This window comes from Neoarius graeffei, chromosome 27 (assembly GCF_027579695.1).
Source record: "Neoarius graeffei isolate fNeoGra1 chromosome 27, fNeoGra1.pri, whole genome shotgun sequence".
Taxonomy (NCBI): Eukaryota; Metazoa; Chordata; class Actinopteri; order Siluriformes; family Ariidae; genus Neoarius; species Neoarius graeffei.
In genome coordinates, this window is record NC_083595.1 from 28,991,131 (window position 1) to 29,017,054 (window position 25,924).

Consider the following 25,924-nt stretch of genomic DNA (forward strand, 5'->3'; position numbering starts at 1 on the left):
CGACATAATCCCCCTTCGGGCTTTTTGGCCAGCAGGGGATAAAAATTCTAGATGAAAATGGAGCAAATTTCAATATGAGCAAGGTAGCAAAGGCACAGCAAGTAGTATCACTGCATCACAATGTTACCTCCTGGTTCTCTCATTTCCTCAAACTAACTAAAATGCTGGTAGGTTGAGTGTTGACTCTAAATTGTCTCTAGATGTGAATGAGTGTGTGAATGTGTGTGTTCATAGTGCCTTGCAATGGACTGATGTCTCATCCAGGGTGTATCCCTATATTTTTGCCCAGTGTTGCCAGGACAGGCTCTGGATCCTTTGTGCTTAGTCACACTCTCCGGTGGAAAGCTTTATTTAAAAAAAAGGTTCCACATAGCACCCACGCTAAAGACCCTTGAACATTTTATACAGAATCTTACAACAGAGGATTCAGAAAAAGTTCCAAGTAGAGCCTTCATTCAGGAAGCTAGACTTCTTAACCATTCAAAACACCTTAGTGTAGTGGCACTTGATAGTCATAGTAATATAGTTCATAATACATAGTGCCAATAAAGAACCATCAAAAATCTCTCGGATTGCTGTCAGATGGAGAAGAGGTATGCTGTATGGACCATAGAGATGGTCTCTAATTTCTCAGCATCTTAAAAAAAAAGAAGTGCACAGGAGCTGAGAAGTCTTTTTTTTAATCATTTGGACTTTTTATGGAGCCACTTAACCACTACGTAAACGCACTATGAGTGTACTCTTTTTGAAGTTGTGGGTTTTTACACCCCTCCGTCTGTAAACACCACCCACATCGAGCACTGCCTGGGTGTAAGAAATGAGAATGGAGCACATTTAAGGAGACTGTTTTTTAAATCAAGATGTCACGTTTCACTTCTGTGACTTTCAAGTATTTCCCTGATCTCACAACTGTTGCTAAGAAACACAAAGCATGCTTGCCCTACTTAAAGTATTAATTTATTATATTAGAAAATATTAAATGAAATATAAACAGGAATGCTGTTATTAACAGAATTTCTAAGTGATTCCCTTCAGATTTACAGTAACTCTGTATTCCTTTTTCCATTCTTTTCCTTAAAGGGACTCACATTATTCTGTTCATTATTTGGACAAGATTGCCATGAAATGTTTAGAAAAGTAAGTCTATGAAACTGAGGAATAATGTTTTATTGTTATAGTGCATTATTATTACAGTATCTTAAAGTCTGAGATTAAAGTTTAGGCAATGATTTTGATTGGAATATTCAATATTGGCACACTCCTAATTCTATTCCTTGTGTGCCAAAACACTGTAAATTACTCCCTATCCCCCGAGCCATTTCATCATGCAGTTACGTGTCTCTAATAATTTCAGCCACATTTGGTCCTTAGAAACATGGACATTTATCATGAATAGGATGGTCCTGTGTAGATCAGGTTACTGTCCTTCTTTGATCCCTAAAAAAAAAAAGGCAGCAAAATGATTCTATGCTCCAGCTTTACATATGAAACTCAAAATGCCCATGCATTCACAACATTTCAAATTTCCAAATGGGCCTTTTTATGCAGGATTAACTAGAGTATGCTGAGGATTAAAGTGTAATTTTGTTTTACTTACAGGTAATTGGCCCGATGGTGAGAAACTCGTGGTTGGAGATGGAGCGAGTGGCTCTGGTCTGACACTTCTGAGGACAGGAAGTAGTACAGGACAGCACAAAATGAGTTTTTGAGAGTAAAACCTCTCAATTTGTTATGATTAGTGTCAAAATTTTGTTTTTAGTTCTGCATTGGTGCTATTAATAGAGGGAAGCCATGGCTTAATGGCTAGAGAAGGAGCTTTGGGACCAAAAGGTCGCTGGTTCGATTCCCTGGACAAGGCTGAGATGCCCTTGACCAAGGCACCTAACCCCCAACTGCTCCCCAGGCTGCTCTGGGTATGTTGTACATCACTCTGGATAAGAGTGTCTGCTAAATGCCTGTAATGTAATGTACTAAGCTAATGTTTCTACCAAATAAGGTAAACTGAAAGCTGTCAGTTTAGCAAACTGGATGACTAAATCATCACACTCGCCTCAAGCTTTGTTGAGTTTTCAGAATTTTCTGCCAACCAGGTAGTAGAAGCAACCTATACCGTTTTTGTTTCCGTTTCCGGTTGAGAGTACGTCGTGCGCGTTCTGGCTGCCGCTTCTCACCGGAGTTTTTTTTGTTTTATTTTATTTCTTTTTCTATTTTTTTCTGTGTGTTTGTGTAGTTTGATGTTTGTTTTATGTTTGTTTGAGTGTTTTTTCCACCGGTTGTGGTGTAGCTCCGGACCTAGTTTTGGGCGTCGGTTCCTTCCAGGCCTTGGTTTGCTGTGGGTGATGCCTGTGCTCCCAGCTGTGGACTGCAGTGAGTTCGTTGCTCATTTTGTTAGGACTTGGACTGTTTTGGCCTCTAGAGGCCGCTGTTATTTCCTTTTCATGTCATATTTATTTTGGCCTCTAGAGGCCGCCACTGTTCCTGTGTTTTGTGTTTTTTTTGTTAATTGCCTGTTAGTCCTAATTATCTTCACCTGTGTCCTTAATTAGTTTGTGTATTTATACCCCTGAGTTCAGTCCTCTTGTCACGGAGTCTTTGTGCTGTTATGTTTATCTCCAGTTTCCTTTGTACTGTGTTTTGTGGATCTTCTGAGCTTTTGCATTTTTGCCTTTTTCTTTTTGAATTATACTCTTTATTTTTGTTTTTTTGTTTTGCCCTGGATTGTATATAGTGTACATAGTATAAATAAACCTTTTGTTACTTTTTCTACTTCCGCCTCACGCCTCTGCATTTGAGTCATTCCCCTGGTGGCCTAGTGGGGGTTTGCTGGATCATCACACCAACGAACCAGGTTCGAATCCCAGCAAAACCCTAACAGAAAGACTCCGTCATGACCGACTCAGCAGAGGCTGCTTCAACTGTCTACCTGGCCAACCTTCAGGGAATTATGGCAGCTTTGACACGCTTCGGAGCGACCATGGACGCTCATGGACGTATGCTCACCAGCCAACGTGAGGCCCTTGCTCGCCACGAGGAACTGCTTCAGCAAATTGGGAAAACCCTGGCACAGCTGACATCTCTGCCTGCATCTCCTGATCCAGTTCCTGCTCCTGATCCAGCTCCCACTCCTGCTCCAGTGCCTCCTGCCATGCTGCCTTCTTCACCTCGTGAACCCAGCCTTCCTGCACCACAGAGGTATGACGGCAAGCACAGTGAGTGCCGAGAGTTCCTTACCCAGTGTCAACTCACCTTTGAGCTTCAGCCTACCACCTACACTACGGATCGCCGCAAGATTGCCTTTGTGATCACCTTATTAGCTGGTAAGGCGCGAGCCTGGGCTACTGCTATCTGGCAAAGACAGGGACCTGAGTGCTTTGATTTCCAGCTGTTTTCTGAAGAGATGCTTCGGGTCTTCGATCAGGCAGACATCAGTACCGACGCAGCCCGAAAGCTCATGTCCATCCGGCAAGGAGGAAGCGTCGCAGATTACGCCATCTCGTTCCGAACACTCGCAGCAGTAAGTGGATGGAACGAGACTGCCCTGGTGTCAGCCTTCCACCATGGTCTGTCTGACCCCATCAAGGACGGTCTGGCCTCTATTGGATGCCCAAGTGACCTCGAAACCCTCATCTCACATGCTATTCGTCTGGACAACAGGATGAGAGAACGCCACCAAGCCTTGAGCCCCCCCAGCCTCCCTACCTCTACCTGGAGACCGTCTACCTCCTTCAGTGACTGTCCAGAACCCATGCAAGTGGGTCGTACTCGCCTCTCCGTATCTGAGAGGGAGCGCAGAAGGAGGGACAAGTGCTGCATCTACTGTGGCAAGCCTGGTCACTTCCGAGCATCATGTCCCGAACTCTTGGGAAAAGGACCGCCCCGTCCAGCCGAGGGAGGGTTGTGATGGGGCCTACCCTCTCTCCCGGACTCCCTGGCCAAGGAATCTACATCCCGGTCTCCATCTCCTGGGGTGAGTCTGTCCACTCTTGTCAAGCTTTGATAGACTCAGGGGCGGCTGGGAACTTTATGGATATTCACTTCGCCCAAAGCATCAATATACCTACTGCACCTCTTGAAGTCCCTCTGTCTGTGTCTGCCCTCGATGGCCAAGCGTTAGGTGATGGAAGAGTCACTCAAGTTACTTCTCCAGTCTTCCTCCAGTCTCAAGGTCACAAGGAAGAAATATCCCTGCACCTGATTCCTTCACCTGAGTTCCCAGTTATTCTAGGCCTTCCTTGGCTTACTCGCCACAACCCTCGCATAGACTGGGTAACCAGCCAGGTTGTGGAATGGGGCCCTGCATGCCATGCCTCTTGTCTTCTCTCTAGCTCTTCTGTGTCTCCTGCCGAGCCCCCTGATCTCACCGAGTTATCTCAAGTTCCCACAGAGTACTGGGATCTCAAGGAGGTATTCAGCAAGAGCAGGGCCGCCGTTCTTCCTCCGCACCGGGCCTACGACTGTGCCATCGACTTGCTCCCTGGGACTACCCCTCCTCGTGGCAGACTGTTTTCCCTCTCTCAGCCAGAACGCAAGGCTATGGAGGAATACCTCAAAGACGCCCTGGTCTCTGGGTTCATTCGACCCTCCACCTCACCTGCTGGTGCCGGCTTCTTCTTTGTCGGCAAGAAGGATGGGGGGCTTCGACCATGTATTGACTACAGGGGCCTGAACAAGATCACTGTGCGCAACCGATATCCCCTTCCGCTGATGTCCACTGCTTTCGACCTGCTCCAAGGCGCCACCGTCTTCACCAAGTTGGACCTACGGAACGCATACCACCTCATCCGTATCCGACAGGGAGACGAGTGGAAGACTGCCTTTAACACCCCGTCTGGGCACTACGAATACCAGGTGATGCCCTTCGGACTCACCAACGCACCAGCTGTTTTTCAGGCCCTAATCAACGACGTCTTAAGGGACATGATTAACCTGTACGTCTTTGTCTACCTCGATGACATCCTTATCTTTTCCAAGACCGTGCAGGAGCACCGCCACCATGTCCGCCAGGTTCTCCAGAGGCTGCTACAGAACAATCTGTTCGCCAAGGCCCAGAAATGCGAATTTCATGTTCCCGAGGTCTCCTTTCTGGGATTTATTGTACGGACAGGCCAACTTCAAATGGACCCTGCCAAGACCCTGGCCGTCCGGGACTGGCCTACTCCCAAGTCTGTTAAGGAGGTTCAGCGGTTCTTAGGATTCGCTAACTTCTACCGCAAGTTCATCAGGAACTTCAGTTCTGTGGCAGCACCCATGTCAGACCTCACCAAAGGGACAGGTGGATCTTATGGCTGGTCTCCTCAGGCAGAAAAGGCGTTCAAAGACCTCAAGGCCCGCTTCTGCACGGCACCCATTCTGGTCCTCCCGGACACCTCCCAACCATTCATCGTGGAGGTGGACGCCTCGGACAGTGGTGTCGGCGCGGTACTCTCTCAACATTCGGAAGGAAAGCTGCACCCCTGCGCTTACTTCTCCCACCGCCTGAGTCCTGCGGAGTCCCGGTACGATGTGGGGGATCGAGAACTGCTAGCGGTCAAACTGGCCCTTGAGGAGTGGAGGCACTGGCTGGAGGGAGCGCAACATCCATTCCTGGTTTGGACTGACCACAAGAACCTGGAGTACCTCCAGCAAGCCAAGAGACTGAACCCTCGACAGGCTAGGTGGGCCCTGTTTTTCAGTCGGTTTGACTTCACCCTCTCGTACCGTCCCGGCTCCAAGAACACCAAACCTGACGCACTGTCCAGGCTGTTCTCTGCCACTAACAGGGAGAATGAAGTCGGGCCTATTATCCCGGTGTCCCGGATTGTGGCCCCTGTCCGCTGGGGTATTGAGGAGGCTGTTCGACGAGCCCAACGCCAGGACCCCGGTCCTGGGACGGGGCCACCGGGCCTCTTGTACGTCCCACATCAAGCCCGGGCCAAGGTTCTCCAGTGGGGTCACTCTTCCCCTCTCACCGCCCACCCGGGAGCTCGGAGGACCCTGGACTTCCTGAAAAGACGCTTCTGGTGGCCTAACATGGAGCAGGAAGTAAGGTCATTTGTCCTGTCCTGTGAGGTTTGCACCAGAACCAAGAACCCACAACAGCGTCCCCAGGGTCTCCTGCATCCTCTGACCATTCCCCGGTGTCCCTGGTCCCACGTGGCAGTCGACTTCATCACGGGTCTCCCTGAGTCACAAGGTAACATGGTCATTTTGGTCATTGTTGACAGATTCTCCAAGGCCTGCCGCTTCATACCTCTGTGCAAACTCCCCTCTGCTCTTGAAACAGCGAAACTTATATTTAATCATGTCTTCCGAGTCTTTGGTCTTCCACAGGACATCGTCTCAGACCGAGGGCCCCAGTTCTCCTCCCGAGTGTGGCACGGGTTCTGCAAGGTCATCGGAGCCACTGCCAGCCTCTCCTCTGGGTTTCACCCACAGTCCAATGGTCAGACGGAGAGGCTCAACCAGGACCTGGAAACCACCCTGCGAGGCCTGGCTATGGATAACCCGACATCGTGGAGCACCTGGCTGCCATGGGCAGAGTACGCCCACAACACCCTGCAGTCATCGGCCACCAAGCTGTCGCCATTCCAGTGCCAATTCGGGTTCCAGCCACCTCTGTTCCCGGACCAGGAGGAGGACGCGGGGGTGCCCTCGGTCAACCAATATGTGAGACGGTGTCGCAAGACCTGGAGCAAGGTCAGGAAGACCCTCATACAGACCTCCAGAACCAACCAGACTCAGGCCAACCGCCATAGAAGACCTGCACACACTTTCCGCCCTGGGTAGCGGGTTTGGCTGTCCACTAAGGACCTTCCGCTGTGGGTGGAGAACCGCAAGCTTGCTCCTCGCTACATTGGCCCCTTCAAGGTGGTGCGCAGGGTGAACCCTGTCTCCTACCGGCTCCAGTTGCCCCGGACTCTGAGGATCAACCCCACTTTCCATGTTTCCCTGTTGCGGCCTGTACTGACGTCTACGTATGCCCCTGCCCCTAGGAACCCCCCACCCCCCCGCATCTTCCAGGGGCAGACTGTGTTCACTGTGCATCGCCTGCTTGACTCCCGCCGGGTCCGTGGCGGGTTGCAATATCTGGTGGACTGGGAGGGCTATGGTCCTGAGGAGCGCTGCTGGGTTCCTGCTCGGGATGTCCTGGATAAAGAACTGTGTCGGGACTTCCATTCGGCCCATCCGGATCGCCCTGGGAACGTCAGGAGACGCTCCTAGAGGGGGGGGTCCTGTTAGGACTTGGACTGTTTTGGCCTCTAGAGGCCGCTGTTATTTCCTTTTCGTGTCATATTTATTTTGGCCTCTAGAGGCCGCCACTGTTCCTGTGTTTTGTGTTTTTTTGTTAATTGCCTGTTAGTCCTAATTATCTTCACCTGTGTCCTTAATTAGTTTGTGTATTTATACCCCTGAGTTCAGTCCTCTTGTCACGGAGTCTTTGTGCTGTTATGTTTATCTCCAGTTTCCTTTGTACTGTGTTTTGTGGATCTTCTGAGCTTTTGCATTTTTGCCTTTTTCTTTTTGAATTATACTCTTTATTTTTGTTTTTTTGTTTTGCCCTGGATTGTATATAGTGTACATAGTATAAATAAACCTTTTGTTACTTTTTCTACTTCCGCCTCACGCCTCTGCATTTGAGTCATTCCCCTGGTGGCCTAGTGGGGGTTTGCTGGATCATCACACCAACGAACCAGATTCGAATCCCAGCAAAACCCTAACACATTTTACATCATGGTTGTCCAGCGCTCTGTGCTTTAATGCTTGGCATGATGTTCCGAGCGATGTTGCTTGGTGGTGTCGCGGCGGCTGTGCAGGCGGTTTGGGACACACCAGCGCTCTGCGTGGCAGAGCTTCTCTGCTCGTTTTGTGGATCCATGGCGTGGTGTTCGAGCGATGTTGTTGACGGCGTCGCGGCGGCGGTGCTGGAGATGTGGGACTTGTTTTCGTGCGCCTTTTGGTGGGACTGTGGCTGCTACACCACGGGAATTACATCCTGACCCCTACTTGGTGGACTTTTTACTTTTTATTTATTTATTTATTTATTTATTTATTATTATTTTTTTTTTATTATATTTTTATTTTTTTGTTTATTATTGTAACGCGTCCTTGGGTTTCTTGAAAGGCGCTATATAAATTTAACTTCTTCTTATTATTATTAGTCACACAGTGAGCTTCCTGCTCTGCATTTAACCCATCTGAAGCAGTGAACACACACACGCAAGCAATGAGCACACACACATACACACACCCAGAGCAGTGGGCAGCTACCGTATGCTACAGCAGTTGCACTTCAATCCAACCTTCAGGCCATGGCTGCCCCATGTTAACCTAACCATGTCTTTGAACTGTACGGTAGGGGAAACCAGAGCACTCAGAGGAAACCTACACAGACATGGGGAGAACATGCAAACTCTACACAGAAAGGCCCCTGTCAGCCACTGGGCTTGAACCCAGAAACCTTCTTGCTGTGAGGAGACAGTGCTAACCACACCACCATGCCGCCCAGTAAGGTGAAGGCTAACATGTGCTTCCTTTATATCTATGTGAAATCAGCCAACCACATCTTTCAGAACTCATGCTGTTCATGCTATATCACAGGGTAGTGTCACATTTGGAGGAAACATATCTGTGAAGATTCTCAGTCATCCAGGTCATAGTAAATTGTGGGTGGTAAAAGAGAGCAACTGGGCTTGCTTGAAGATTCTTGAAGACGTCTTCAAGAATCTTCAAGCAAGCCCAGTTGCTTTCTTTTACCACCCACATTTGGAGGAAAGCACCAGCTGCCCTATTCCACATACATCCACAATTGGCTAGTGTCGCTCTGATTGACAAGAGATAGAGAGTAATGACATCTCTTTCATCTAGCCAATTGCTTTCTTAGGTCCCAACCACATATAGCTGTGGCATCGTCAGGATTTGAATGCACAATATCCTGACAATAGTGTGACCACTTTTCTATTGTGTCACCCAGGAGTCCTGAGAGAGCATATAAAACAGCAATTTTTTTTTAGACAGGTTGTTTCCAAAGTCTGAGAAAGTCCCTGTTGCTTGCTGTGAATTATGCTCAAACAAAACATGATATTTAATACAGAGTGTAAATGTACCGCAGAGCAAGACTCAGTTGTTTTATCACACAGGGTGAAGTGGCATTGCAGGAACATCTCATTATAGTTGCCCTCATACAGGAAGAGCAGTGCAGTGAAGCGTGCACTCTGAGACACACCATTCTCATTCACTGTCACATCACGTGGGTTACTGGAACAACTGGGAGAAAGAAACACTACAGTAAATAAAGTACATAATCTGTCGAAAAAAACAGCACATTTTGTACGAAACATCAACACATTAGCAAATATCAACAATAATAAGGTTGAGTAATTGAGTGAGCGACAGTTATATGGGTGGAAACACCTTGTTGATAAGAGAAGTCAGAGGAAAGTGGCCAGATTGGTCTGAGCTGCCAGAAAGGATATAGTAACTCGTATAATCACACTTTACAACCATAGTGAGTAGAAAATCATCTCGGCATGCACAACACCACATCCGGTTCCACTCCTGTCATCCGAGAACAAGACTCTGAGGCTGTCATGTGAATAGACTCACCCAAACTGGACAGCTGAAGATTAGGGGGGAAAAAATCACTTGGTCTTTTTCCAGTCTTCAACTGTCCAGTTTGAGAGTCTTTGCCCATGATGGCATCAGATTCCTGTTCTTGGCTGACAGGAGCAGAACGTGATGTGATCTTCTGCTGTTGTAACCCATCTACCTCATTGTTTGTCGTGTTGTGTATTCGAAGACGCTTTTCTGCTCACCATGGTCGGAAAGAGTGATTTATTTGAGTTATAGACTTCCTGTCAAGTCACGCCAGTCTCAGATCTCTTATTAATATCCAAAGAACTGTTTCCACCCACAGAACTGTCACTCAATCAGGGTTTTTTTTTGCACCATTGTGTGAAAACCCCAGGAGAGCAGCAGTTTCTGAAATACTCAAACCAGTCCATCTGGCACCAACACCCATGTCACAGAGATCGAAATCTTTCCCATTCTGATGTATAATGTGAACATTAACTGAAGCTCTTGACCTACATGATTTCTTGCATTGTGCTGCTGCCACATGATTGGCTGATTACATAACCGCATGAATGTGCAGTGTGTATATATACACACACACACAAAGCACTATGCAAAAGTCATAGGCACCCTATTTTTTTCATACAAACTTTGTTATAGATTTCTATTTTATAATTTCCACATTATCGAGTAAAAAAACATTTAGGGTCCCAAACGTTCGTTTTCCAGCACAAAATTAAATGCTACAGAAAAAAAAAGTTTGTATCTGAGCAGCACATTACACAATAGACCACTTTTCAGATTAAAAAAGAAAACATAATGAAGGCTGCTGGGTTTTGGTGCAAAATTAAGAAGCGAGTGTGACAGTCAAAGTGTCCAGAAGAACAAGATGCTCAGTAAAACCTATGGTTCATTTCCTTATAAAACTGCACTCATTATACCTGAGACTACTATTTTTTTTCAAAGCAAAGAGTCGTCTCACACCAAATATTGACTTTCATTTATTATGGCTTACTGCTGTTTATAGTATTTTTTTTTTTTATTTGAAACATTTCATTTCAGTATGTTTTAAGTCATTTTTCATCTACAGCATTTCTTTATATGTGCCTAAGACTTTTGCACAGTTTTATATATATATCAGCTGGATAGTACAGTGGTAATGCTCACTGACTACGACGCGATTTACCTGTCAGCCAATTACCTGTCTCTGCACAACATGGAAGGCCCTGTCAGGCATCATTGCGGCAAAAATGAGTAAGCATGTGGCTCAATACATGAGCGAGGCACAGAAAGGGATTGGCAGTAACACCAGAGGAGCCAAGCACCAGCTACTGGTCGATAGAACAGTTGCCCGAGACTGTAAGAAGAGACAGACCAACCTGTGCACTGCCTGGATTGACTACAAGAAAGCCTACGACTCAATGCTACACACATGGATACTGGAATGTCTGGAACTGTATAAGATCAACAGGAACCTAAGGACCTTCATCCAGAACTTAATGGAAATGTGGAAGACAACCCTAGAGGCCAACTCAAAACCCACTGCCCAAGTCAACATCAAGTGCGGCATATACCAAGGAGATGCGCTATCACCACTGCTGTTCTGCATAGGCCTGAACCCCCTCAGTCGGATCATCACGAAGAGCGGCTACGGGTACCTATTCCGTAGTGGGGCAACAATCAGCCACCTGCTCTACATGGATGACATCAAGCTGTATGCCAGGAACGAGCGAGAAATAGACTCACTGATCCACACCACCCAGATCTACAGCGATGACATAGGGATGTCATTCGGATTGGACAAGTGTGGCCGGATGGTCTCAAAGAGAGGCAAGATGATCCGGACTGAGGGGATTGACCTACCAGAGGGCAACATAGGTGATATCCAAGACAGCTACAAGTACCTTGGCATCCCACAGGCTAATGGAAACCATAAAGAGGCCACAAGGAAGTCAACCACAGCCAAATACCTCCAGAGAGTAAGGCAGGTCCTGAAAAGTCAGCTGAATGGTAAGAACAAGGTCCGAGCCATCAACATGTACGCACTACCAGTCATCAGATACCCCGCTGGTATCATAAACTGGCCAAAGGAGGAGATAGAAGCCACAGATATCAAGACTAGAAAGCTCCTCACCATGCATGGAGGGTTCCACCCCAAGTCCAGCACCCAGAGACTATACACTAAGCGGAAAGAGGGAGGCCGAGGGCTAGTGAGCATCAAGACCACGGTCCAGGATGAAACATCGAAAATCCGAGAATACATCAGAAAGATGGCCCCAAAGGATGAACTGCTAAGTGAATGTCTCAGGCAGCAGAACCCTGATGAGAGCGCAGAGGAGGAGGAGGAACAGACAACCTGGAGGGACAAACCCCTACATGGCATGTACCACCGTCAGATAGAGGAAGTGGCTGATATCAAGAAATCCTACCAGTGGCTGGATAATGCAGGACTGACAGACAGCACAGAGGCACTAATCATGGCAGCACAAGAACAGGCCATAAGCACAAGAGCCATAGAGGCCAGGATATACCAGAGTAGATCAGACCCAAGATGCAGACTGTGCAAAGAAGCCCCTGAAACAGTCCAGCACATAGTAGCAGGGTGTAAGATGCTAGCTGGATCAGCGTACATGGAGAGGCACAACCAAGTGGCTGGGATAGTATACAGGAACATCTGCAACCAGTATGGAATAGAAGTACCCAAGTCCCAATGGGCCATACCACAGAAGGTGGTGAGATGGCTGAGAACAACAGGGCCAAGGTTCTGTGGGACTTCAGCTTCCAGACTGACAAACAGATCCTGGCTAACCAATCGGACATAGTGGTGGTGGACAAAGAGCAGAAGAGGGTGGTGGTGATAGATGTGGCGATCCCAGCTGACGCCAACATCAGGAAGAAGGAACATGAGAAACTTAAGTATCAAGGGTTGAAAGAGCAGCTGGAACGGATGTGGAAGGTCAAGGGTTGCGTGGTCCCCGTGGTAGTGGGGGCACTAGGGGCAGTAACCCCCAAACTGGGAGAGTGGCTCCAGCAAATCCCAGGAACAACATCTGAAGCCTCAGTCTAGAAGAGCGCAGTACTAGGAACATCGAAGATACCGCGCAGAACCCTCAAACTCCCAGGCCTCTAGTAGAGGACCCGAGCTTGAGGATGACATGGATACCACCCCCCCGCTGGGGGTGAGAAGGAGATTTTATATATATATATATATATATATATATATATATATATATATATATATATATATATATATATAAACAGGCCTAAAGGCCAATTTATGCTGACAACCCAGTCCTCGCAGACGGTGTCGCAGACAGTGTCTGCGTAGCCCCCCCCACCTTCGCAGATGCTCTGCGCGCACCTCCCAAAAATTGTGACCACCGCAGAAGCCTCGCAGACAGCGCCGCAGACAAGAGGGGTCTGATTGGTCCACTCTACCCGCTGTACACGCACTTCCGCTTCCCTACTTTCCCGGTTTGTTTTGTTTTCATGACCGGCATTTTTAAAAACACGAGCGAAGATGGAGCAGCATGAAGAGCGGTTGATTGAGGAAGTACGTACATCTATACGACTCCAGTTCTAGTCATTATAAAAAAAAAAAGTTCTAGTCATTATAAGTAACCGGAGGATAAACACTCCACTAACCATACCCACCAACTACTCCTAGCGACTTCGCGCCTCCTTGCGTTGTGCTGGTGAATAACATCGCGCATGCCTATTATCCCCGCTCAACAATAAATTACAACTGTCTGCGAAAAGCTAGCTGCGAAAGCCTTGTCCCAAGAGCATGCAGAGGCCTTAAGAACTTACCGGTTTTGAATAAGATAATATCTCTCAGTGCTATTGGCATCTGGTGTATCCATAATATAGCACTCCTCCATAACCACATTGAAGCGAGTAGACTCCACCTCCTGCACAGTCATACCCACATAGAGTGGCATGCCAGCAGGTAGTGTTACAGGCCCTGGCGGATATGATGATATGAACTTGTCATCATGGAACAGGGACATGGAGGCATGGGCACTGGGGCCGAAACCAATCAGACCTGACTCCTGCATCCTGCCACAGCAGAACATAAACCATTCGTTACATAACTTAAAAATAAGTAAGAAATTAAATAGCAAATTTGATTCAAGAGTAGAACACTTCATTGAAACAAACAAACAAACAAACAAGCAAACAAACAAACAAACAAGCAAGCAAGCAAACAAACAAACAAAACATTATAGGTTTAATTAACTTTTTGAGTTATTAGTGGAATGAAGTGTGTAGTGTACATACGGCAGAAAGGGTTTCACTGCCAGATCCAAGCTTGTGAGAGAGTCCAGGGAGTAAACACAGGAGAAGGGGAATGCCGTGGGAAGTACGAATGTAGAAATATTTACAGGGTAGAGGTATAAAATATTGGAGTAGATTGCCTGGGTACTGTTTGTCTATGGCACAAAAAAAAGTCAGGTACATAACATTAACAATAACTAAGGACATCTGATACACCACCATCACCCACCCCATATCAGAAAAAGTAGCAGTCACCACAATTACAGTGCGACTGCTGACCTTTTACTTCCTAATTACGACCTGATTATACACTATCTAAACTTTTTGTAGAAATCACCTCATTGCCATGCACTTGTGTTTGTGAGTCGTGGTTCTGAGTGATATTCTTGTGTTTGCCTAATTTTCTTTTGACCTTTGCTATGTTTATTGGATTTGTGTATTGGGTAATCCTCTGGCCTTGATACCTGATGGATATTGTGTTTTGATCTCTACCTTTCTTGACTTTGTTTTAGGATTATGTTTTGAACTTGAATCCTGATCCTGTGTCTGAGTCTGACATACAGTATTCTTCATGTCAGATATTTCAGTATAACATAGTACAACCCTGATTCCAAGAAAGTTGGGACAAAGTACAAATTGTAAATAAAAACGGAATGCAATAATTTAAAAATCTCAAAAGCTGATATTGTATTCACAATAGAATGTAGACAACATATCAGATGTTGAAAGTGAGACATTTTGAAATTTCATGCCAAATATTGGCTCATTTGAAATTTCATGACAGCAACACATCTCAAAAAAGTTGGGACAGGGGGAATAAGAGGCTGGAAAAGTTAAAGGTACAAAAAAGGAACAGCTGGAGGACCAAATTGCAACTCATTAGGTCAATTGGCAATAGGTCATTAACATGACTGGGTATAAAAAGAGCATCTTGGAGTGGCAGCGGCTCTCAGAAGTAAAGATGGGAAGAGGATCACCAATCCCCCTAATTCTGCGCCGACAAATAGTGGAGCAATATCAGAAAGGAGTTCGACAGTGTAAAATTGCAGAGAGTTTGAACATATCATCATCTACAGTGCATAATATCATCAAAAGATTCAGAGAATCTGGAAGAATCTCTGTGTGTAAGGGTCAAGGCCGGAAAACCATACTGGGTGCCCATGATCTTCAGGCCCTTAGACGGCACTGCATCACATACAGGCATGCTTCTGTATTGGAAATCACAAAATGGGCTCAGGGATATTTCCAGAGAACATTATCTGTGAACACAATTCACCGTGCCATCCGTCGTTGCCAGCTAAAACTCTATAGTTCAAAGAAGAAGCCGTATCTAAACATGATCCAGAAGCGCAGACGTCTTCTCTGGGCCAAGGCTCATTTAAAATGGACTGTGGCAAAGTGGAAAACTGTTCTGTGGTCAGACGAATCAAAATTTGAAGTTCTTTATGGAAATCAGGGACGCCGTGTCATTCGGACTAAAGAGGAGAAGAACAACCCAAGTTGTTATCGGTGCTCGGTTCAGAAGCCTGCATCTCTGATGGTATGGGGTTGCATTAGTGCGTGTGGCATGGGCAGCTTACACATCTGGAAAGACACCATCAATGCTGAAAGGTATATCCAGGTTCTAGAGCAACATATGCTCCCATCCAGATGAAGTCTCTTTCAGGGAAGACCTTGCATTTTCCAACATGACAATGCCAAACCACATACTGCATCAATTACAGCATCATGGCTGCATAGAAGAAGGGTCCGGGTACTGAACTGGCCAGCCTGCAGTCCAGATCTTTCACCCACAGAAAACATTTGGCGCATCAGAAAACGGAAGATATGACAAAAAAGACCTAAAACAGTTGAGCAACTAGAATCCTACATTAGACAAGAATGGGTTAACATTCCTATCCCTAAACTTGAGCAACTTCTCTCCTCAGTCCCCAGATGTTTACAGACTGTTGTAAAGAGAAAAGGGGATGTCTCACAGTGGTAAACATGGCCTTGTCCCAACTTTTTTGAGATGTGTTGTTGTCATGAAATTTAAAATCATCTAATTTTTCTCTTTAAATGATACATTTTCTCAGTTTAAACATTTGATATGTCATCTATGTTCTATTCTGAATAAAACATGGAATTTTGAAACTTCCACATCATTGCATTCCATTTTTATTTACAATTTGTACTTTGTCCCAACTTTTTTGGAATCGGGGTTGTAGACTATGTGGTTTTTGGGATATTTACATCTCAAATAATATACATTTTTTTAAACACCCTGTATATTATCAGACATGGTTATTCTCACATAAGTTACTCTGTACATTAAAATACAATATGGAAAGTATGCTTCAGAAATTACTTCTAATTACCAATTATCCAGCTCTTTATACTTTGACTAAGACTGCAAAGTGCATGGGGTCACAAGTCCTGTGTGATACACTGACATACATGTACTTACCCTCAGCACATTTCCACACATGCCTGCTTGGCTTTGCACCTCGTACCACACAGTGCCATTGGCCTCATGACTAGCTGTGCAGCTTGGGTCTGCCAGATGACCTGATGAAGGGTCAAGGGATCTGAAGTTGTTTGGAACCCCCACCAACATCGTTGTCATGTTACACACCAGCTCAGGGGATGCATCTGAGAGAGATATGTACTTGGCCTTTAATAAGTTAACATTTGCAAAGAGCACATCCAAGGCATGGATGGTAATTATTTACCGGTACATTAACTACACTGAGTTTCCCCTTACTGAATCATGTTATACTCATTGAACAGTTTGAAACTGTAAAATTAAAGATGTCAAATGACTGGAAAATCACATACAAACAATCACTCCAGCATCCTCATGGTGACCACAGCTGTGATTCTCAAAACCACTGTGGCTGCAGTCTACCAGGTAGGCCTCATTACCCGTGCAGTTTGTATTATCCAGCCAGATGGGGCCAGTTCCAGGGCTGAAGAATGCATTCATGGGTGCGGAAATGGCCTTCCCACAACCTATCTGCCTACAAACCACCTCAGCATTCTTCATGTTCCAGCCATCGTCACACACCATACCCCACTGACCATCATGGTACAGCTCCACTCTGCCCTCACATCTGTTACTGCTGCCCGCAAGCCGCACTGGGTCTGGAGCTGCAGCTGAATTTTATATACTGTATATGAGCTGCACATTCTGCACACATTACAAAGGCATGGCTGTGTAAGAAGAGGGTGCCTGTCCCCTCTGTCCCCAATAGAGAACATGTGGCAAATTTTGAAATTAAAAAATATGACATTGACGACACCTTAAGACCTGTTTGCAGGAAGAATGAGACAAAACAACACCTGAAACACGTCTTCTAAACACCTTTTAAGTGTTGTGAGAAGAAATGGCAACATTATAAAGTGGTGAATGCTTTACCATCTGGTTAAAACAGAAAGGTGTCAGCATTAACTTTTTCAGCAGTTTGTGCTACAGTAGCTCTTCTGTGGGCTTGGACCATATGGGCTAGCCTTCGTGCCCCATGCGAATCAATGCACTTTCGACACCCATGACCCTGTCACCGGTTCACCGGTTGTCCTTCCTTGGATCACTTATGGTAGGTACTCACCACTACAAACCAGGAACACCCCACAAGATGTGCCATTTTGGAGCTGCTCAGACCCAGTCATCTCGCCATCACAATTTGGCCCTTGTCAGTCACTCAGATCCTTACACTTGCCCATTTTTTCCTGCTTCCAACACATCAACTTCAAGGACAAAATGTTAATTTGCTGCCTAACATATCCTACCAACTGTCAGGTGCCATTGTAATGAGATAATCAATGTTATAACAGAGCTCCTGTGTGGGCCTTTGGCCCGCATGAGCGGAGCCCCATAGGCATAGAGTGTGGATACATAAAGAAACCCATCGAGTTGTTTTCTGATGGTTTTGGTCCTGCGCATGCATGCCTGCCACCACAGGAAACCCAACAACCAGCGAAGTGAGTCGTGAAGTGTGAAGTAGAGTAGTAGTCGGGACAGTATAGTAGTGAGTAATTTATCACTGACGTCACCCGACGTTGCCGTGTGTCACGTACTCGCATACCTGCCATCACAGGCAACCCAATCATGGCAGGAAACTCTCCATGCACGACGCACACGCGTCATGCCTGAATTTTTATTTTTTATTTTTTGGGTGATTCTCGATTAAAAAAAAACCCGACTCATTCTTCTTCATTCTACTTTTTGCATAAAAGTCAATAAAATATATACTTCATTTTCGAATCATAATGTAAATTGTACATGTTGTAATAAAAAAAGGGTGATAACGAAAAAGAAAACCAACCGAAGAATTGCAAGAAGAAGTTGACAGGAGAGCAAAAAGAAAGAAAACGAGAGAAGGAGAAAAGGCGATGGAAGATGGTCAAGTCCAGCTTGTCAGAGGAAGACAGAGAGAAGAAGAAGAAGCTATATTCATCACACAAGAGAGAGAAGGAAGAAGAAACATGTCAGAAGAGGAGAGGAAGAGAAGGCGAGACAAAGAAAAGGAAAGACAAAGGAACATGTCAGAAGAGGAGAGGGAGAAAAGGTGAGAAAAAGAGAGGGAAAGATGGAGAAATATGTCAGAGGAAGAAAGGGAGAGAAGGAGAGTAATGAAAAGAGAGCAAGAAAGAAGGAGAAACCAATGTGACGTGGCTAGTGCAACAAACTGTTGTCTACTCAAGTGAACAGCTGCTGATAGCGGAGCTCGGAGCCCCATAGACAGAGTGAGCATACATAAAGAGACCCATCGAGTTGTTTTTTGATGGTTTCGGTCCTGTGCGTGCATGCCTGCCACCACAGGAAACCCAACAATTAGTGAAGTGTATAGTAGAGTAGTAGTCGGGACAGTATATTAGTGAGTAACTTGTCGCTGTTGTTGCCCGACTTTTTGTACAACATAAGGAAACGGTATAGTAACTCTAACGGTAAAGAAACAAAACAAAAGAGGCTGGCTATGATATAAGAAAATTCTACAACCTAGAAACAGATGGGAGCTCTGCTTTTAGGCAGGGCCTATATATATATATATATATATATATTTCACTTCACCTATCAGTGGTCATAATGTTATGGCTGATCAGTGTATGTATTTCGTAAGGTACTCACTAAGACTTACTGTAAGAGTAAAGATGTCCATGGATTTACAATTTAATAACTGCTTGCTAGTTTTCATGGAACAGTAATTGGGGTTCACATAGATGATGTCACCTTGAGCCTTGCACGTCCAGGTGATCTTGTTTGCACTGACACAGCTCTCTCCCTTCTTGCAGGTGTCACACACTGCTGAGTTGGCATCTAATAAGAGATTAAGATAAACTTGATGAGTGATAAATATAACCCTATTTTAAACTAACCATTGATCATCAATTAATCATCTTGTCTTTCTACTCATGTTTATTTGAAGTCGAAATGACATTTAAAATGTTTATGAAATGCAGATCATTGCTAAAAATGGACAGGAATATAAGACCATCTTAAATTAATTTACAGGAAAACCATTTAAAAGTCTATCTTCATTACAGGAATGATGTTCAGGGTGATTTAGTCCTGATAGTAATGATGTGAATTTTAGTTTCTGTCTAATTCTCCATCCTTGAGAGTTATCCCTCAAGATGGAAATAACTTCTGGGGCTCCATTTGCATTGCTATTGTCATTGCTAATAATTGAAGTCAAGGTAAGATTTATTGGCAGCCCGTATCAATGGGATATACATGGCTAAATAGTGAACAGAGCAGGAGGTATGAAGGTACACCACTCTTGATCAATGTTAAACCCTACTGAGCTTGTACACTGAGTAGCTCACCTGCTGCATATGCCAAGAAGCATAGAGGTGGTGAGACAAACTTGTAGACGTAGTAGTTTCCGGGGCAGGCTTTGACACCAATGGAGAACTGAAAGGTACAGCAGCCTGGCAACCAGCTCGCACACACAGTGGCCTGCACCACACCTTCTGACGGTGACGGAGGGGGGGTCTTGAGCCAAATCGGGGCGTTTGTGCCACAAGTGTTGGGTGGGATGCATCTCTCAGGCATCCAGACACTGGCATTGCCCAGGTACATCCTGTACCAGCCATGCCAGTTGATGCCCACATCACAGTGCACTGTATCATTTATCTTATAGTCAGTGGATCGCCATGAGTCATCCAAAATGGTGTATTGCTGGCAGGGATCGGCACAGCGGAGAGCTCCATTTATACTGATGCAGTCCTGACCTGAGCTGCACACCTCACTCCCACAGCTCAGTTGGTTAGAGGCTAGCTCAACATTTAGCATGGTATCTTTAGTGTAAGCAACCGGGGGCAGACAGGCAAAAGACCCGGGTGTATTTTTACACTGTAGTGGAGCAGAGCAGGGATTCTTCTCATTAGAACACTCATCAATGTCAATACAGCCATGTTCAGACCAGTGGTACCCATCAGTGCAACAGGAGGCCCCAAGTGTACTACATGCCGAGATGTTATAGCAGGTGATGCCATTGCCGGAGAAACCCTCAATGCAGAAGCAGGTGAATGTGTCTGGAAAGGAATCAGCCTGAGGGGGAGATTTCTTCAGAACAGGTGCACAGGAGGCATGCTTATGGCACGCATCACAGGAAGTGACTATCACCAAACCTGAACAGCACAGACATACGTATTAACTCAGAGACCCCGAGATATAATGAGAGTGACCATGATGAATGAACAGCAGTTTAATTAAAATGAGTTATCAAATAGTTTCCTTTATTTTTAATTTCTAAATATTTTCTACATTCTGGGTAATCTTAACACTACATAAGCACAAATGTTCACTTAGTCACTTTTTATCTCATTCTCAAGAAGTGGCATAGATCGAAGAAAGTGTTTGGACAATGTTAACAAAGAGTGATGCATGAAAAAATAATTAAAGAGGGAACTAAAAAACAGATAGATAATGCAGTGAAAGGGCACAGCAAAATAACACAACCTCTATGTTTATTTGTAAAAACTAACCTGAGACATAAGATGTAAAAGCTGTTATGAAGAATAGGCCAAGTACTGTCCAAGACTTTGCCATTTTGAAGTTTTTCAGTGAAATTCTTTAACTCTCTTTTTGAACAAACAGATGACCTGCATCAGACAACAATAAAAAGTTCAGTAACATTGTTCAATTGTTTTTTCTTCTTCTTCTTCAGTGATTCCTGATAACTGGGACAAAACAGAGAAAATGCCATTTTTGATTGTGGCAGCGGGGGCGTGGTCAAGCGTCGGTCTGTGACCGGAGGGCGGAGTCAGGGAAGGTAAGTGGCAGAATCACTGCACCTGTGTGTTTGTGTCTTCCCCAGTGACCGCGCCCTATTTAAAGAGAGAGCGAGAGCAGAGGGAGAGCTCTCTCCCCAACCAGACGACTTGTGTGTGGACGCGTGTGTGTGTGTGTGTGGCTGGGAGAGTTATCTCATCATCTCTAGCCGCTTTATCCTGTTTTACAGGGTTGCAGGCAAGCTGGAGCCTATCCCAGCTGACTACGGGCGGAAGGTGGGGTACACCCTGGACAAGTCGCCAGGTCATCACAGGGCTGACACATAGACACAGACAACCATTCACACCACGGGCGATTGCTCTAAGACAACGAGGGAGGCTCAGCCTCCTCTAAAAATGCCCTTATAACTTTAATGTGCGCGTGAGTTTCTCCCCCTCGTGACAGCGCGATGCAGCGCAGCCTCAGTGGACTTCAATGGCATTTGGGAGCTCTGCGCTTTTCAATCTCAAAATGCAAGACGATTATTGGACAAATACTGCGAAAACGCCCGCCTACGGACTCCCACGTACTCCCAGCCTCAGTGGACTTCAATGGCATTTGGGAGTGATGCGCTTTTCAATCTCAAAATGCAAGACGATTATTGGACAAATACTGCGAAAATGCCCGCCTACGGACTCCGAGCCTCACATGGGAGGGACATGGCAGTTTCCGTGAGGAGACTGGTGATTGGTGAAAGCGGCCGGATATTTTCTTTGATTGACAGTTCGTTTCAACTATAGGCAGGCAGCGGTGAATTTCAGTTCAGTCCCATGCGGATTCGCAAGTGCTGTGGTGTATTGTAAGAGCTCAGCTTACATTTCGATTTCATTCATTACATACGGTTTCTACCAGCTTTTTTAGTTTGTATATATTTTCATTGTAAATAAAGTGTAAATATAGTGTTGTCAAGTTTGCTATCTTAGTTCCAGAAATTTCATTTATTTGAGTGACTGAACTTGAACTTGAGTGAGCTAGTCAGCTAGCAAGAAAGCTGCGCACGGATGCCAAGCATTGCTGATTTAATTTTGGCGAAGCCATTTGCCAGTCTTCCTTTCGAGGAAAAAATTAAAATTAAAGAGACCAACGCCTCAAACTGACTTGGTGAAAAAGGTAGGGAATAATACTCGTTCCTTTCAGCTCTCCTGGTACGAGAAAGTGAATTGGCTAACAGCAAGTGACCCACATCAACAACAGTAAATAGGCTATTTTAGTAATATGTCATGGATGGACCAAAAATATAGAATCTATTTAAAATGTTCATGCTGAGTATATTATATTGGAATATATATATATATATATATATATATATATATATATATATTTTTTTTTTTTCTGGATATGAATTAAACACAGCTACAATTTGGAAAACATTTTTAAACAAAAACACAGCTGAGAACATTTCACACTACAGACCTGGATTAAAAGTGAAGGGTTATCAAAATTGTCAATAAAACATTTCTCAGTCAAAATAAGTAAAATATAGGGAAAGTGTCATTGAATGAAATGTGTGGCACCCAGCTCTACTGCTGAGGTTCCTGACAAAGAGCTGCTTTCAATAATGATCAATTTTTAAACAACATGCCACAATTTTAAAATATAAAATGTTAAAATATACCCCCCCAACACCACCATCATGTATATTGGACAGTAGGCTAATGGGCCAAAAGAACCTGTTATTTCAGTTTGTGACCCTGCCAACAATCAGCCAGATCAGAGGCAAGAGTATGGGCAAAATTGATGTTTTTTCTTTTAAAATCTGGAAATATCGTAACCGACCAGCCTCCCCTGTTTGAAAGACTACCAGCCGCCACTGATTCACACTCACATTCACACCTACGGTCAATTTAGAGTCACCAGTTAACCTAACCTGCATGTCTTTTGGACTGTGGGGGAAACCGGAGCACCCGGAGGAAACCCACATGGACATGGGGAGAACATGCAAACTCCACACAGAAAGGCCCTCGCCGGCCACGGGGCTCGAACCCGTGGCCTTCTTGCTGTGAGGTGACAGCGGTAACCACTACACCACCGTGCCGCCCTGGGAGAGTTATATTGCGACTGAAAAGTGCAAAATAAAAGAGTTTTTTTAAACTTAATTCTGGCCTGCCGTCCTTCTGTGCTCCTCCCACTCATACGAACTGCCACATTGATCTAGTTCAGAAAATTTTTAAAAGACATTCTCAGTGTTGGGTAAAAGCATTTAAAAAAAATTAAAACAAACTTTTACTGTCAGTTTTGACTTTTGTAAATACTTGTTCCTTCAACCTTTTATATGAAAAGCTTAGTCTTTTAGATTTTAAGAGTGAAGTTCATATGTAAAACACTTTTGAGTTTAAATGTAAAAATAGATGATGTATAAATAATTAAAAGGAAGATTAGTATTCAAGAAAGATTTCTATAAACAGAATTAATGAGAGCAATATAGCTTTTAGATATGATCATTTTGACAAAAATCTAGTATTGGTATTTTTCATTTGAAAAAAAAAGGTTTGATAGCTAAAACGTGTTTTTTTTAAAAATTGAAAATAATCAAGATTTTAGTTGAATATCTGTTTTGCGCCAGTATTTAAGAATCAGTGATGTCTTAACTATTACGACCATTACAAATAATTTTAATTTTTATTAATTTATCAATAATAATAATAATATCAAGTGTTGCAATGTCTTATTACATTCTCATTAAAAGAAAATGTGACTTACCCGCCAGCGAAGCTCCCCGTCACCACTGTGATTTCTGTATTTATGGCATCAGAGAAACAGGGTGGAGGCCTTATAACAACAGAAGCTATGAAATAAAAAAAAAAGTCTCCAGTAAGGTCAGAAACTCTGTGCACTTGGTTCATATCAGTGTTCCTTATGTCAATAAGTCATAACAGATTTATAGCCTTTCCTCCACTTACAGCAATCTTGCCACCTCCATCAACATAGGTGGCACACAATGTAATGTAATGACAATCACCACCGAAACAATGAGATATCAGGCAAACCTACAGATAGGATCAGATGAAGTTCTGCCACACCTTTGCACCTGTCCGTGGTTCTCTGTTAAATTTCTTCAGTTTCAATCAGATAGCAAACAATGACAGAATGGGAAACACATGGCTGATTTAGTTTTGAGTAATGTATGGATATTTGTAACAACTGTTGTATTGTAATAATGCTCATAATGACTCGTGTTACTTGCTTGCATTGCAGCAATCCAGCATTTGGCAGCATTTGCCAAAAAATGAATCAAGGACCAAGTGTATTAAAAAAAACATGCAGTGGCATTTCAGAAGTGTAAGCAAATATCCAAACCCTAACACTAGATTATTGCAAATGTAATAGATATAGACAATAACCTGTCATATTTTCTAGTCTTCTTGACTGATAATTACATGTATTTCCATAGTATGATTAATTTATACCTTTTGAAGAATAACTAAATGCTCTCTCTGATGTACTGTCTGAACAGATGCCTAAATATGGTGGTCTTATATCTTATATTCTCTTATTCTTACACTCTTAGGGAAAAACATCTAGCACACAAAGGTTTTTTTTTTTTTTCGCTTGGGAAACCCAGAAGTTTCTTTGATTATTTCCACAACAGAGGTTTTCGTTCTTCATAAGTTGCAAGTCCAAAGGGAGAACCATAAAGGAACCAAGTGACTTTGAGGGACCCTTGAGTGTAGCAGATTCATTCATGTATCCTAATTAGAATTCACACATTTCAGTTGTGCATGAACCTTTATCTTTCATTAACAACCTGAAACTGCTCAAAGAGGGATCAGCTAGTAAACGGTTCCATGCAGAACCCCTACTATGGAGCTAGAACTCTTAACCATCCAAAAACCTGTGAGGATCTCTTTGTTTTAAGAGTGCATTTACATATGAATTTAGAAATTTCCTATTGCATTTCAGTAAAAATCTAGCAAAAATTGTAAATATTTTCTTACTAGTATAAGCATGACAACTGTAAACATTTACCATTTTAAATCAGTTTTTGTATTTTTTGTATTGTGTGCACATTTCAAGCAATATGAATATACGAAGTGAAAGTGTGTACATCTTTCAAAAACACACTGCATCAGTTATGGGTGGATCATTAAATTAAATAGTGACTCAATTCAGCCACTTTACTTGACTTTCCCCATTACTTGTGATAAGATTAATGCATTACACACTGCACAATATAAAGGTGTGAGCTACCGTACCTGTTCATTGTGTGCAATAAATAGCTATGGCTTTGGATAAGTGCAATTTAATGTTAATAATCAATCAGAATGGCTTAGCTTATAAAGAAATAAGTTGTATACAAATGACAATTAATCTTTCTTGGTTTGGACAAGTGTCCATAAATTATACAGCCAGGACAAATAATAATTAATCATTTATTACACTGTTGTAATTAATCAGGATATAGTGTATTGAGTGATGTGTTCCTGTCAAAAACATTGTTAAATAAAAAAAAAACCTTTGTCATTTGTGCCTGATTGCATGAGAGGCTTTAAACTTTAACAAATGCCTTTTTTTCTGTGGTGACAAAAGAGTTGGTTATGTAACCATGGTCCTACGACTGAGAGGAAGCTTGCCAGAGTGATTCAGAGTGAGCCAGAGAGAATGAAAATCACTGTTGTGCTGAAACTGTTCTTTATTGATGATGCAATATTACAATTCTTACAATTATTACATTTGTTAAAATAAATAGTGTTGAGGGAGCAACATAATTATTTACAAAGAAGATTATGTTGTTTGAAAATACAATGCGGGCGGCACGGTGGTGTAGTGGTTAGCGCTGTCGCCTCACAACAAGAAGGTCCGGGTTCGAGCCCCGTGGCCGGCGAGGGCCTTTCTGTGCGGAGT

At 44.0% G+C, this 25,924-nt stretch overlaps 1 protein-coding gene across 1 annotated transcript; it reads right to left on the reverse strand.

The window, feature by feature from the left end:
• Positions 1-1,211: 1,211 nt before the first annotated feature.
• LOC132874715 (uromodulin-like) lies at positions 1,212-20,860 on the reverse strand. The gene is made up of 10 exons (XM_060911072.1): positions 20,797-20,860; positions 19,633-20,439; positions 19,037-19,123; positions 16,649-16,956; positions 16,274-16,480; positions 13,831-13,982; positions 13,360-13,608; positions 9,084-9,243; positions 1,598-1,664; positions 1,212-1,437 (listed from the first exon to the last, which is right to left on the reverse strand). Exons 1-10 carry the CDS (start codon positions 20,858-20,860, stop codon positions 1,418-1,420), a joined length of 2,121 nt encoding a protein of 706 aa, XP_060767055.1. The 3' UTR covers positions 1,212-1,417.
• Between the last annotated feature and the right edge of the window lie 5,064 nt (positions 20,861-25,924).